At 42.4% G+C, this 14,554-nt stretch overlaps 1 protein-coding gene across 21 annotated transcripts in view; it reads left to right on the top strand.

The window, feature by feature from the left end:
* Positions 1-14,554, top strand: part of ubr5 (ubiquitin protein ligase E3 component n-recognin 5) — a 43,716-nt gene that overhangs the window by 27,145 nt on the left and 2,017 nt on the right. For 7 of the 21 annotated variants that reach the window (XM_078933861.1, XM_078933853.1, XM_078933848.1 and 4 more), the window contains 12 exons: positions 1,024-1,196; positions 1,833-1,982; positions 2,217-2,434; positions 2,566-2,686; positions 2,813-3,185; positions 3,349-3,436; positions 3,506-3,650; positions 3,779-3,909; positions 5,021-5,081; positions 9,820-10,001; positions 10,084-10,168; positions 10,244-10,399. In XM_078933861.1, coding sequence (XP_078789987.1) covers positions 1,024-1,196; positions 1,833-1,982; positions 2,217-2,434; positions 2,566-2,686; positions 2,813-3,185; positions 3,349-3,436; positions 3,506-3,650; positions 3,779-3,909; positions 5,021-5,081; positions 9,820-10,001; positions 10,084-10,168; positions 10,244-10,399 — 1,883 coding nt within the window. The remainder of the gene's footprint in view (positions 1-1,023; positions 1,197-1,832; positions 1,983-2,216; positions 2,435-2,565; positions 2,687-2,812; positions 3,186-3,348; positions 3,437-3,505; positions 3,651-3,778; positions 3,910-5,020; positions 5,082-9,819; positions 10,002-10,083; positions 10,169-10,243; positions 10,400-14,554) is intronic. The other 14 variants (XM_078933863.1, XM_078933854.1, XM_078933858.1 and 11 more) reach the window with 3 other exon arrangements.

Here is a 14,554-nt window from a genome sequence, read left to right as displayed (position 1 = left end):
CCTATAATTTACACATTTGGTCATCCAGCATACATGTTTGATCTAAAACAACTAACAGGAAAGAGACAGAATCACAAGTGAAGAAGGAATTAAAACTTTGCAAGTATAAACTATCCATAAACTATCCATAAAAATGACATGTAAACAATATGGATCCACAAGATACACATACAGATCTAGGTAAACAGGATTAGTGTGAGTGAACAAATTAAGTGGTTAAAGTGAAAAAGCTTCATCTTGAATAACTATTCCTCTCTGATGAAAATGCTGTTTTTTGTGTTTTAAACATTGCATTTTTTGATAAATAAATCAAGAAAATTAAGCTTAAAATTGCATTTCTGAATATTTCTTTATTCAAATCATTGTGAATCAGAAGCAGATGAAAAAAGGCTTTTGTTAAAAAGCTTGTAGGTGTTTCATTAAGTTACTACTGCAAACCAAAGTCTCCCTGCTCTGCTCCATTCTGATGTATCCACTGTCAGAATGGAGCCAGAAATGATCCACGAACATCGTTTGTTTTCCTCGTCTGAGCTGGAATCTGGATCTAAATTGTACGGCTGGACAGCTCCTATATTGCTGCCATTTCTGTTGTGCCGCTTATGTTGGGTTGGGGTTGAGGGGCTGTAAGTTAGCGGGAGAGCATGAAAACAAATGGATGATGGGAAATGGGAGCGGGCTTTCTCCACGCCAACTGGTGAATTTTCTAACGAACTCCTGCCGCTCTGCAGAAACTTTAGCTGATTCATTTTAACATGAAATCAAATCAAAGAACGGCCTAAAATTTTTTTTTAGGGATTGGGGTCTCACTCGTGTATCGCGTGTGCAGCTAATTTCCTGCATCCATGGATTATTTGCTGCGAGGTACTAAATGAATGAAAAGTATGCTGCAGTTTCTTCACTCACAGGCAGCAAACTTTTACTTCAGAGTTCCCTGCATACCATAGAAATGAGTAGATCTGTAACCGTGTTAGCTACAGAGTATAGTTTGTGTGTTTTTGTCAACTAAACCTTTTGATCTTTTAGGTTCAACCTTGCAGGACAAGGATGAGGAGTCGGTTCCAGCTGAGATGGGTCAAAACCACCCGTTCTTCCGCCGCTCTGACTCCATGACCTTCTTAGGCTGCATCCCTCCCAACCCTTTCGACGTCCCTCTGGCAGAGGCCATTCCGCTGGCAGACCAGCCCCATCTGCTGCAGGTCTGATTTGAAAAACATCGGTCGATGGCAGAACATTGTTAGCGCTTTTGAGAACAGCTTTCGCTAACTTTACCAGCACCTTTTTGATCCAAACTAAAAAATTTTGTTGAAATCTTTTAGCAACCAGTTAGAATTTGTGAAATGCTGTAGATTGAGTCATGGGAGCCGCATTGCTGCTCAGACTGGAATCTCAAGAATACCCACACTTGATAATGATCAGAAGAAATCACATCTCAACCCGTTTTAGTCTGCTCCATGTTTGTTTCATTTTTTAACCTTCTGCTGGATTTTTTTGTCTGGGACTGTATCGGTATTAATATCCAGTGTTGGGTAAATTACCTTTTAAAGAGTAATTGACTACTTTGCCTTAGTTACTGTATGAAATTGTAATTCCCCAATTCAAAAATTTATTCACTACTCTGTGCTTTACCTTTTTCTACTCGCACACAAATTCTCAGAGGAATAAAGATGGCACAAACAAAAATCTAAAAAAAGGAAGCTACGTGAGGATAGTCCGGTTTTCATTTTAAGCGTCATTTTTTAGCAGACAGGCAAAGCCCCCAGTCACTAACTGGACTCAATAGTATGTAAATATTCCCATTGGTGTGAAACGTATTTCAAACATTTCTTCCACAGCCTAATGCCAGAAAGGAGGACCTGTTTGGACGCCCCTCTCAGGGCTTGTATTCGTCCTCTTACATGGCAACCAAAGGCCTGGCTGATGGAAGCATGGACAGAAACTGCCTGGAGGTAAACATGGGCTCCTCTCTACCCTCCCCCTCCCAGGTATACTACTCATTTTCACTGGACACACATGCTGGCATAAGCACTCTGTGCACAACAATCAGGACATGTGTAAATTAAGACAGAACTTTTTGGCAGAGCTTTGTGTGCACTGGCTTTAGTTAGGACATCAGAAGCTGCTGGTCTTTGTTCCATTTTCAGTTTCTTTTCAGTCGTTTTTACAGCATCCTGAGGAGAAAACGAATGACATTACATCAAAACACTCTGCTCCATCAGATCCTCCCTACCAAAATGTCGTATTCCGCCAACCTGAAGAACGTCATGAACATGGAAACCAGACAGAGGAGCGCTGAGAACCAGTCACTGGGGGAGCAGGAGCTGGAGGCTTCTAAACCTGGGCCTTCGCCTCATGACCTCGCAGCCCAGCTGAAGAGCAGCCTGCTCGCTGAGATCGGCCTCACTGAGAGCGACGGTCCTCCGCTGCCGTCCTTCAGGTGAGCATCGATCACCAAGCTGGAATGTAGAAGATGATCCTGTTCTACTCTGCATCCTCCTGACAGTCTGTCTTCACAGCTTACTGAATAGTGTTCAGCATGATAATGTTGGTTCTCCTTTGTGTGTCCAGACCTCACTGTAGTTTCATGGGGATGATGATATCTCACGATATGTTACTGGGCCGCTGGCGTCTGTCGTTGGAGCTGTTTGGTCGGGTCTTCATGGAGGACGTCGGAGCTGAGCCTGGATCTGTAAGTTTAGCTTCAGAGTTTGCTATAAATCATTTCTGCATGTTGGGGAGTTCGTGTGACACAAAAATGGTGCAGTACGCGTTTGACCCATTCAAATGGAGATGGTCGTGTTCTCATCCATGTCAGATTCTAACTGAACTCGGCGGCTTTGAGGTGAAGGAGTCCAAGTTCCGGCGGGAGATGGAGAAGTTGAGGAACCTGCAGTCGCGTGACCTGGCCCTGGAGGTGGACCGTGATCGAGACCAGTTAATCCAGCAGACCATGCGTCAGCTCAATGCGCACTTTGGCAGGCGGTGCACAACAACGCCTATGGCCGTCCACCGGGTGAAGGTCACCTTCAAAGACGAGCCCGGAGAGGGCAGCGGCGTGGCCCGCAGCTTCTACACGGCTATCGCGCTGGCACTCCTGTCCAACGACAAGCTACCCAACCTGGACTGTGTTCAGAGTGTCAGCAAGGGCATGCAGGCCAGCAGTACGTGTCATCACGATTACAATTCAAGTATGACTACACATAGAAACTACTGCACATTGTGGAACGTGATTGTGTTGCTTTGTTTTGGTGTTGCACTTGTGTTGAAAACAGTTGCAGCTGTTTTTGAAAATATGTCTTTGGTTAAAGAGCAACTTCAAATGAACTTGCTGCGTTTGACTCGTTCCACCAGACCTCATGCAACGCCTGAGGAACCGAGACAGGGAGAGGGAGAGGAGAAGTGGAGGGCTTCGAGCGGGATCGCGGAGGGACCGAGACAGGTAAGCACTGCGCCTGTGGTGTCAGAAGGAAAAACCCCGATGCTAATTCAAACTTGTTGATGGATCCAGGGACTCCAGGAGGCAACTCTCTATAGATACCAGGCCGTTCAGGCCTTCGTCTGAAGGAAACCCCAGTGATGAGCCCGACCCTCTTCCAGCACACAGACAGGCTCTGGGGGAAAGGCTGTACCCCAGAGTTCACACCATGCAGCCGGTAATGAGCATTTGGAATGGCAGGGCTTTGACAAGCTATGATTCCACGTGCTGATCTTCACATTGAAATACTTATTGAGAATCAATGAACTGATCAAAAACAAGGGGACATTGTTTTTGTCTTCTCAGGCGTTTGCCAGTAAAATTACCGGCATGCTGCTGGAGCTGTCTCCGGCTCAGCTGCTGCTGCTACTGGCCAGTGAGGACTCTCTCAGAGCCAGAGTGGAAGAGGCCATGGAGCTTCTCATCGCGCATGGAAGGTATGTTGACTCTCACTCCAAAAATACCTTTCGTTTGGTTGAACTACGATAAAATTCCAGACGTTCTGCACTTTTTTAAGTTCACAAATCAAAAGTATTTCTACTGAGTAGTTACAGCGTCATGATGACAAAAGAAAAAAAAACATTTGCAAAAGCCTCCTTTTTAAGCATGCCGTAACTGTTTATACACTTGACCTTTAACCCACCTTTAAAAAAAAACTGATGAACCTCTGGATGAATTTATGTAAATGTTTAGCTTAGCTGGCTGACCTTAGGACACAAAGTGTGTGAACATCACATTTTGGGCTAAATCACTACAACTGTACTTCAACGTGGGCTTTGTGACTACGTGTGCGGAGGGTTAGCTCTAATATTAGCTCACTTCTCAAGAGGTTAAAACTACCGGATCTGCTTTTAATTTGAAACTGGCGATCTAAATGAGTGATGGCTTCAAAGTCCCACTCCAGTCATCTATGGATCTATTTTCAAAGTGAGTTTTTAGCAAGTTTTTTTTTTTTTTTTAAGTCGTTTTTAAGGACAAGGTTTCTGCAGAGCGGCAAGAGTTGATTTGAAATTCATCTCTGAAATGTGGGCGGGGCCTTTGCGGTGTAGCTGCCACACCCCCTTCCCCTCCCTATTCCTGAGCGGAGCAGGAAGCTCGTGGCCCGCTCAGTGTTTTCTATCAAACAAATATGATCTTTTTCTAACTGCATTCATTTGTGTGCTCCTGTTTCACAATGATTTGAGTGAAAAAAAACTCAGAAATGTAATTTTGTACTTAACTTACTTCAAATATCTCCTCCATTGTCAGAAAAATGGTACAAGAACATGTTAAAAAAACCACATTCTTTGGAGTGGGTCTCTAAGAAGTAGAAATCTGTTTTTTAAAGCTCTTGATTAATTTCATTCTTTGCTAAATATAATAATATTAAATATTTTTTGAGTATTTTTATTTTTATACCAGAGTTTATGAACAAAAAGATTTGTGGCTTAGTGACTTAAACTGAAAGTTGTAAAGTTGATAAACATAAGGATGATAAATTAGGTGGTAAAGAAATGATTTTAAATCTCTGCCTTGTCTCAGCATTTTCACACTGTGTGTCCTCCTCAGGGAAAATGGTGCAGACAGCATTCTGGATCTGGGACTCCCCGAGGCTCCAGAGAAAGCTCAGGTTCACACGTCTTCACTTTTTTAAAGGTTTAGATTAGTTTGCCTGATTCTTATAGGGCTAGTAATAAGTTACATTTACTGAAGGAACTTTTAGAGAGAAAGTACACGTAAGTCAGAATACTCTACTTCACACCACACCGAAGTATTTTCAGGTGTGGAAAGAATTTAGCCATGATTTTGTTCAGCTTTTGGTCTAAATTTAGGCTGTTGTGAAAATACTTTTGAATAGAGCATTTTTTTATCCTGATATAGCTTTTTCCATATCAGGCGATACCGGTATCACGATGGAATCCCAATAACTATATTTGTCAGATTTGAACACTTTAATACTAACTAAATAATAGTAATGTGTAATCATCAGCAGGTTGTTTAGATTGAAATATTTATTATCTATCACACTTTAAACAAACAGATGCACTGATGGAACATAATGCACGTTTTGTTTCAGATATCTAAGAAAAGGAATTTATTTTACAAACTAAGTTTCAAGAGAACATAAATAAAAGAGAACACTAAACTGTTTGATCAGATCTATTTAAAAACAAAACATTAAAACCACAGATAAATTCTGTTTTCAAGTTTTCCATGACGAGCATAAAATTGAGAAACAGTTTTGTCAGCATCCTGTGAATAATCCAGGAACTAAAAGCAGATTATCAGCATTTCTGCTGGTAGTTTTGACCAGTGTTTTTCAACGAGAGATGGTCAGGTGTGCCGTGGGAAATTACCCATTCACTGATCTAAAAACATTTTCCATCTCCAGGAAATCAGCTCTTTGTTCATCCAAACAGGCCCTGATAAAACACTGAGAAGTTAGGGATATGAAAGATCGTAAAATACTTTTTTCTTTGTGTTTATTTGATTCTATTAAAGACATTTTGATAAGAATAACAGTACCGTGATTTAGCCGCAGCTTAAACTCTGATTTCGGAAAAGTCCCGCCCCTTTAACTGTCTCCACCAATCATTCTTGGAGGCCTAATCATACGTCACCAGTCTGACCAATCAGAAGTGGTTAAAGTCTTCACTTCCTTGTTCTGATTCTGCTCATAAGTCTCTCAGTTCTAACAAAAATACCAGCTAAAGCTCGTCTTTAGCGGTGTAGCTTTCCACAGAATCTGGTATCAGACCGTGGAACAAGTGAACAAAACAATGAAGCTCAGAGACGCTCGTCTTTCTGCGGTCGGCGGATTTTCAGCACTACATCTCCCATGATGCATTGGGTTAAAGTGACGGTGTCTTAGCGCACAATGAGTCTCTCCTCTTAACGTTTAAAACAACAACGAACACACATCAGTTATTAAATCTTTTAACTTAACTTTTATTACATCTTTTAGAAAAACAGCTGCAGCTTCCAGATTTTTCTGTCACAATTATCACAAAAATGCACGTGAGATTGTAGAGGGACTGTAGATCAATACAGACTATGAGCTTTTCCTTTATTTATTTTTTCTGGATGGGGCGTCTCTCAAGTTGCATGGGTTTGTTTAACTCACGTGTAGACGGTGGAGGAGGACAGAACAAAACCATTCACCAAAAGGAGAGTAAATAAACATGACTCATTTGCTAAAATGCTCGTTTTAATTACTGGCTATCGTAATAGACTCATTTTTCCATTGAGATAAAGCTATTTTGCGATAAATATAATGGTTTTATCTCCCAGCCCTAATTTTAAACTTTAAATACTGATCACAAATCAAAGAGTTCAAATTGAGATTTTCAATGGAAGTACGCTGCCGCAAATACTCCTCTTTTAACTGTCTCTTCACTTTTTAAACACTAATCCAGTTTTTAATAGAAGTCCAGAACAGTGTTTTTCAACCTTTTTTGAGCCACGGCACACTTTAACCTTGACAAAGACCCCGCGGCACACCAGCATCCAAACAAAAAAAAACTCGGTCTGTATTGATCGACAGCCCCCCCCCCCGCAATCTCAAGATCATTTTTGTGATAACTGTTGCAGAAAAAGCAGGCTGTTTTTTCTAAAAGATGAAATAAAAGTTAAGTTAGAAAATTCAAAAACGGTTTGATGTGTGTTTGTTGTGGTTTCAAGACGTTTAAGGACGACTCATCGTACGCTAAGACGCTGTCCCTTTAACCCAATGCATCATGGGAGATGTAGTGTGAAAACTGCCGCAAAAGGGCAGAAAGACTAGCGTCTCTGAGCTTCAATGTTTTGTTCACTTGTTCCCGGGTCTGATATCGGATTCTGTGGAAAGCTACACCGCTAAAGACGAGCTTTAGCTGGTATTTTTGTTGGAACGGAGAGACTTTATGAGCTAAATTGGAACAAGGAAGTGGAGACTTTAACCACTTCTGATTGGTCAGACCGATGACGTATGATTAAGCCTTCAAGAAGGAGACAGTTAAAGGGGCGGGACTTTTCCTTAAACAGAGCTTTAGCTGCAGCCAAATCGCGGTACCGTCATTCTTATCAAAATGTCTTTAATAGAATCAAATAAACACAAAGAAAAAATAATTTTATGATCTTTCATGTTCCTAACTTCTCAGTGTTTTATCATGGCCTGTTTGGATGAACAAAGAGCTGATATCCTGGAGATGGTAAATTAGGGTTGTGCCGATGGACGATATCATCGTCCATCGTGATGGGTGACTGACATCCCGATGGAGAGACCACCATCGTGATGCCACGCCCCCGCCACGTTGCGCGTCGACACCATAAGCCGCGGTTACATGTACAAAATATCTTGATGGGATCAATGGTCGGATTAGAATCCAACCGTGTAGATGGGCCCAGAAAAATGTTTTCAGAATATAAAAACGTTCACTAAGGTCACAATTTCGGTCGGAATAAATCATTCGCACATGCGCAGTATTCGCACATGCGCAGTTTGAAAACCGGAAGGGGATACAACTTCCGCCGAGCGGCTTTTTTTCCAAACTTTATTGAATATGACAATTCAATACAAAACGATAACAGCGCCGAGCGGCTATATATATTGACATGTCAGCTCGGTAAAATACGAGATGATCTTCTAAACATGCTTTTAATAATGTTACGGTTATTATGAAACACCTGTTTGCTCATCATTTGAATTTTAATCCGTGTGGTCAGTTCTTTATCTGAACGAAGCCAGGATTAGCAGTATGCTAACACGGGCTAACAACATTAGCTTTGGGTGGCAGTGCATCCTGTGAATAACATCAGCCTTTATTTAGTCGGGACACGACTGGAAACACAAATCCACGTGATTGAATGTTTTCTAAGGACTGAGCGACATTTCTGCTTTGAAGCTCAAACCGCTGTGTGTGCTGACGATCCGTGCTGTGCTCAGACACACGTTTAGACCCGGTTCTGAGTTCGGTAGCTAGTACCCCTAGAGCTGCGGGACGGATCGCAGTCCTAAATCTCCCACACATACCGCTCATGTACCCCCCCCCCCCCCCCCTTCCCATCAAACACAAAGCTGTAAATCCGCACTCCGCCGGTCCACTCCGCTAAGTGCGGGAGCGGACTACTTCTTTTCTATTTTGTTTGTTACTTTTTCCGTTAAAGTCACTTCCCTCAGTTTATACTGGATCATCGCGGATTAACCATTAGTTGGGAAATAAAATGAAAAAAGCAAAATAACGAATAGCAGTTATATAAGAACGAAAAAATACCCCCCCCCCCCCGGACGATGTCATCGTCCATCCCGATGGTTGACAGCAAACATCGTCAACGGCCAAATTAGGGGACATCGCCCAACCCTATGGTAAATGTTTTTAGATCAGTGAATGAGGGCAATTTCAACACTGGTTGAAAAACACTGGTCTAGAACAGGCATGTGTTTTTTACATGTATTGCAGAGCAGGGGTTAATAGGATGTACTGGTGTTTCAGCTTTGACCAAATGAATCAAGATAGCTGCTTCCTCACCTCTCGGTTTCGCCCTTTAGTTATCGCCACAGAGAATCATCTGCCTCCATCCAACCCTGGTCCTCCAACGCCACAGTCCTGCCTGGTTTCCAGCTCTCCGTGACCATCTTTCCTGATTGACTAAACACACCTGGTTTAGGTTTTCAGCACGCAGCAGTCCAGAGAGAGCTGGAAACCAGGAGTCTTTGAGGCTCTTGAGGAGCAGGGATGGCCAGCCATCTTTAGCAAAATCCAGCTTTTATTCACATCGTACTGTTGATGCAGAACAAATGCATTTGTTTACAATGTTTAGAGAACACCGTTTTATTTTGAACTGATTTAGGACTTGGCTTTCTTTGACAGCCGTAAGCTAGCTCGTTAAGCTAATTTCTTCATTCTCATTGCTTTATCAAGTGTGATGTATTGTTGGCATTAAACTGGTTTGTTTGGCTCTTTTGTGCGTTTTCTAAGCTAATGAGCACTTAGCTTACAAAGCTTTTCTTTTTTTGCTCATTCTTCCTTATCTGCAGCTATTTTAGCTAAAACTTTGGCAGTTTTTGTTTTAAATCTTACATTTCAGCATTGACACCAACTTTTTTCCCTGGAAATGTAAAATTTATAGTAGAGTATTTAATTTATAGATTTGGCAAAAAAAAAAAAGTCTGTGAAACAGCGAGACCACGAATGGTGAACGGGAATTTACCATGGAAACTTTCTACTTAACTACCTTTGTCATCAGTTACTTTTTGCTCAAGTATTTGTGTGGATGACTAGTTTTTGCTTCTCAGCTTGGGCAATTTTTTTTTAAAGTGAACCCTTTTTAATAATCTTTCTGAAAGACTCTAATATCGAATCTTGTTTTTATCTCTTTGATGGTTCCAGCAACAGGAGAACCGTAAACGTCATGGTTCTACACGTAGCGTGGTTGACATGGAGCTCGATGACCCAGATGACGGGGACGACAACGCGCCGCTCTTCTACCAGCCCGGCAAACGGGGCTTCTACTCCCCTCGGCCTGGAAAGAACACAGAGGCCAGACTTAACTGTTTTCGTAATATTGGCAGGTAAAAGACGTGAACGGGTCGTGACAGTTGATGTGTGGCATAAAAAAGTGAAAACGAGCTCAATAATGCTGTGTCCTCGCAGAATACTGGGGTTATGCCTGCTGCAGAATGAACTCTGTCCAATCACATTGAACAGACACGTCATTAAAGTGCTTCTTGGCAGAAAGGTAGGAGAGTGTTAGCTTGATTGTGTATGCAGCTCCACTCAGGAACTGCTACGTCATGTTTTCTTCTTCCTGCAGGTGAACTGGCATGACTTTGCCTTCTTTGACCCTGTCATGTATGAGAGCCTGCGGCAGCTCATACGCCATTCCCAGACCGGTGAAGCCGATGCAGTTTTTGCTGCCATGGATCTGGCCTTTGCCATTGATCTGTGTAAAGAAGAAGGAGCTGGACAGGTGAGAGTGTCCGTTTAGTGCTCCAGAAAGACCACCCAATTAGGTCTGCTTAGATTCTCATCAGGACTAATATCCATCCAAGTTCCATTCTCATATTATTTATCAATTTAAAGTTTCATTTTTCTGTAATTCCGAAATGTTAGACCGCTGGGTTCAATTCCTTAAAAAAGTTGTTTTGAATACACAAATGGAAGCAGGTTTGAGTCGGGTAGACTTGATGCTAAAAAGATTGGAATCATATTCTTAAAAAACTAACCTTCTCATTAAATGTCAGACAAAGGAGCTTTTCCTTCGAGTAGTTGTGAGAATCATTTCAGACTTTTACTCGAGTACTTTTCTCCAACAACACATCTCCTTTTAGTTGAATCTTGACAGCATGAGGCAGGGTGTCCAAACCTTTTGCAAAGAAGACCAGATTTAGTGAGGGCCAACCATTCGGCCTGCATTCTTGAACTAATTTACGGTAATAAGATTACCGTAAATTCCGGACTACAAAGCGCACCCAATTACTAGCCGCACCCTCCCATTTTCACGTGTTTAACCTATTTTATACATACACAAGCCGCGTCGGAGTACAAGCCGCATGTATTAGGCAACATTGTCATCCTGACAAATTACGTCCTGACTCCCAGAGTGAGTGTGATTCATTAGCACACAGTGGGTGGAGTCAGCTTTGCCTCAGGCTCATGTATTTGAGTATATCTACAGCTGCCAAACAGCATGGACCTGTATTCTGTTCACAAGTTCCTCAGTTATGGTGTTTTTATTTCATTCTTTTTTTTTTTTTTTACTTATTGACAATCTAGCTATCACACATAAAATTACAAACAGTAACCATATAATCAACATTACATCCCTCAGTTATGATGAGGAAATTTACATCCGCAATCCCCCATTTCCCATGAGTCTTAGGGGCTAAAGGCAGGGCCAATGCCCGGCTCGCCATTCTGTTGTGCGTGTTTAAGAATGAGCAAGGAGCAGCAGTGCATGGAGGGGTGAACGGGTACAGCTCTCCTTCCGCTTGTGTCGCGGCAGCGTTTTGGGAGTAACAGGGCTGGTTAAATAACACGCTAGTAAAATAAAGCAGCGACGACTGAAAAGCGCGCGCCTCAGCGCGATACGCGCGCCTCCTCGCGGCGCGTGGGTCAGAAGTTTCCTTCCACAACAAACACTGTTGGTCCGCGGACGCCTCTGCGCTCCCGCGCACTCCTTGTCTCCCCTTCCTATCTACTCCGACAGCTCTGGCCAGCGCGGCTACAGGGAGGGGCGCTTCGTCCCCATTGCGCCGGTGAACGGAGCAAATCGTGTCTGTGCAGAGCAATCGGACTTAAAACTGTACGTTTTGTGTATGAGGGGCGGATGCGTTGTTACGTGTGGGAGCCTTCAGACTGCCATCGGCCCCGCAGCTCACACGACACGCAGTCTCCAGCTCACACGGAGGCTGTGAGCGTTTCAATGCAAAACTCCGCTCAGTCCTTAGAAACCGTTAACACGACCACGTCAATTTGTGTTTACAGTCGTGTCCCGACCAAATAAAGGCTGATGTTATTGCCACATATTTACGTGCAGCCAGCCGAGTCACCATGACTCAGAGGTAAATTCCCTCCATGCGCTGTTCTCTCCGTCACGCAGCTGACCGGCTTTTCCAAACCCATTGGTGATGGTGGATTTTTTCACGCTGCTTTTAACTTGAAAGCTGCATCATATTGTAGTGGCGATCACGTGCACGTTGGGTCTAATGGCACCAAAGGATTCTGGGATGCGGCCGGGCATGCGTGTTTCGTTATGTTGAACCATGACTGAAGTGTCTAAGACCTGAAGTGAGGTCCATGCTGTTTGGCTGCTAAGAGGTGTGTTGACTTGCGCTTGGTGTTAGATAGAGAATTCTAACCATTCACTGAGTCCGAAAGTACGTACATGGCGGCCGCCAATTAAAACCATAAATTAGCCGCGTCACTGAATAAGCCGCAAGGCTGTAAATGCAGGAAAAAAGTAGCGGCTTATAGTCCGGAAATTACGGTAAATGCAAATGATCAGTTTATTTTACTGCCGTGGTGTTTTAATTTCTTCATATAGAACACAAACGCATCTAAATACATTTGAACCAAAATGACTGAATTCCACATTTGAAGACTAAAAACAAAATGAAGAAAAAGTCTGTCTGGAACATAAAAACTGATCAACATTAAATCTGGGTTCATATAAAAATATAACGTTTTATTCACTATTAAACATTTAAACTGTTTCAATAGGAAAATTTAACACAGTACAAACACACAAATTAACCCTACAATCTTAGAATTCATTCACCACAGAAGACTGAACATATTACTTGACGGTGGCAAAAAGGCTGGATCTGGCTCAAAACGGTGGTTTTAATGCTCAGGACTAAAGAGTCTCTTAGTCCCGTCCTCATGCGGTTCTTGTTGAATTGTCTTCTCTCGCACAACTATGTGGAGACAAACAAACTCAGCATTTTCTTAGCGAATGTTCGCATCTGCCTTCATCCAGCTGGCGGTAAAGGTTGACAACGTCACACTGCAGCCCCATGAGCTCCGCCTGGAGCGTCATCGGGGCGCACTCCTCTCAAAAAAGGAACGGTGTGGGACGCGTCTGTGCTTTCATCACAGGCTAGTGGAAAAAACCTCCAGCTGTCTCTTAATATCAGATGAAATGTCTTCAAGTCTCCGGACCACAGTGTTCCAGGCAAACATTAGCAAACTCCTGCTTCTTCTCAAGACAAATGTTCTCAAATCCTTTTTATCACAGTCTTAAATAAATTCCCCATCGGCTAAAGGTTTGCAGATCTTTGTGCTTCTACCTCGTAGCTCTAGGGGTGCGTATCGGCAAGAGTCTGGCGATACGATACGTATCCCGATATTGTATCGGAAAACACATTCTTTTTCTTTTTTAGAGTATGACTTAGAAAAAACTCTACCTGATTATTAAGATGCCTTTCATTGTAATAAAATGATAAAAATGTATTTTATTTAATGATCACAATGTTAAGCACTGCAACTGTATCTCATATATAATTTGCTTTAATCCAAGAAAAGTCATGGTGCTTTTATTTTATTTTGGTTTCTTAAAGGGAACAAAATATTTTTCAGTATAAGAAAAAAAAATAGGATAAATGTGACTTAACCAATACGGTTCTAAAAGCCTGAAGGAGGAATTAAAGTGCTGTTTATTTTCAATATTGCTAAATGTAGCTTCTCCAGTACTTTTCAATGGTTTAGGACCAAGAATGGTGCTTAAAGAATAAAGGGGAAAAACATCAATAAAGTGTTATGATGATGATGATGCAGCAGCATGACAGATGAAGGAGACGCTTTCATGTGGCAAAGATGCTTTATTTCCATGACAGTCTGCTCTGCAGCTGCAGCTCAGCTTTCTCGCACACCATCGCCATGACGTTGGCCTTTTTCCAGAGCGTTGTACACATCACTCTGATCCATCAGGTCGCTGGACTACAATCTATTGCTGGGAGGTTCTGCAGAACTTTGGCCCGCTTTGCCGACAGTATTTTGACTGATGTTCTGAGCATTAGCCTCTGCACAGCTGCAGTGCTTCACTGGTTCTTATCTGAGCTAAAAAGCGCCGCAATCCACGTTTTTATGATACTAGCAGCAACATGGCTCAGAGTACTGATTCTGTACCCATCCTACATAAAAAAGAAGTAGTTCATGTCACATAACAACAAAACAAGCTGCTTCACTGAGATCTTGTTGTTGTTTTGTGTGGTGTAGAGCTGCTCAAAGAAGCTCAGTGTTCTCTGCTGCAAACTAGTGGTCGGGGTTTCAGAGGAAAAAAGAGTCAGCTGCTGAAGGACGCTCAAAAATAAATAAATTGGAAAATAAATATTGTTTTTTCAGAATTTTAAATCGATAGAAATGTCGCCAAATGAAATATATCGCTGACTAGATTTTTCCCTACACTGCTACGTAGCTCACTTTTGTGGCATTTTTTTATTTGACTCGCGGGTTCTTGTGAAAAACGCTGCTGTGTCGTAAAACACTTTCCAGTTGCTTCAATTTTCCGCACCATTCCGTCCCAGTTTGTCAGAGTTGCCATGTCTTGTCTGGTAATGCTTCTTGATATTAAACTCTGTAAAAACAGCCACGGTTTCAGGCAGACAAAGTTGTTTTTCGTTTC

This window comes from Oryzias latipes, chromosome 16, assembly GCF_053564925.1.
Source record: "Oryzias latipes strain Hd-rR chromosome 16, Olatipes_Hd-rR_3.1".
NCBI classification, from domain to species: domain Eukaryota; kingdom Metazoa; phylum Chordata; class Actinopteri; order Beloniformes; family Adrianichthyidae; genus Oryzias; species Oryzias latipes.
This window is presented reverse-complemented; position numbering and strand designations above follow the sequence as displayed.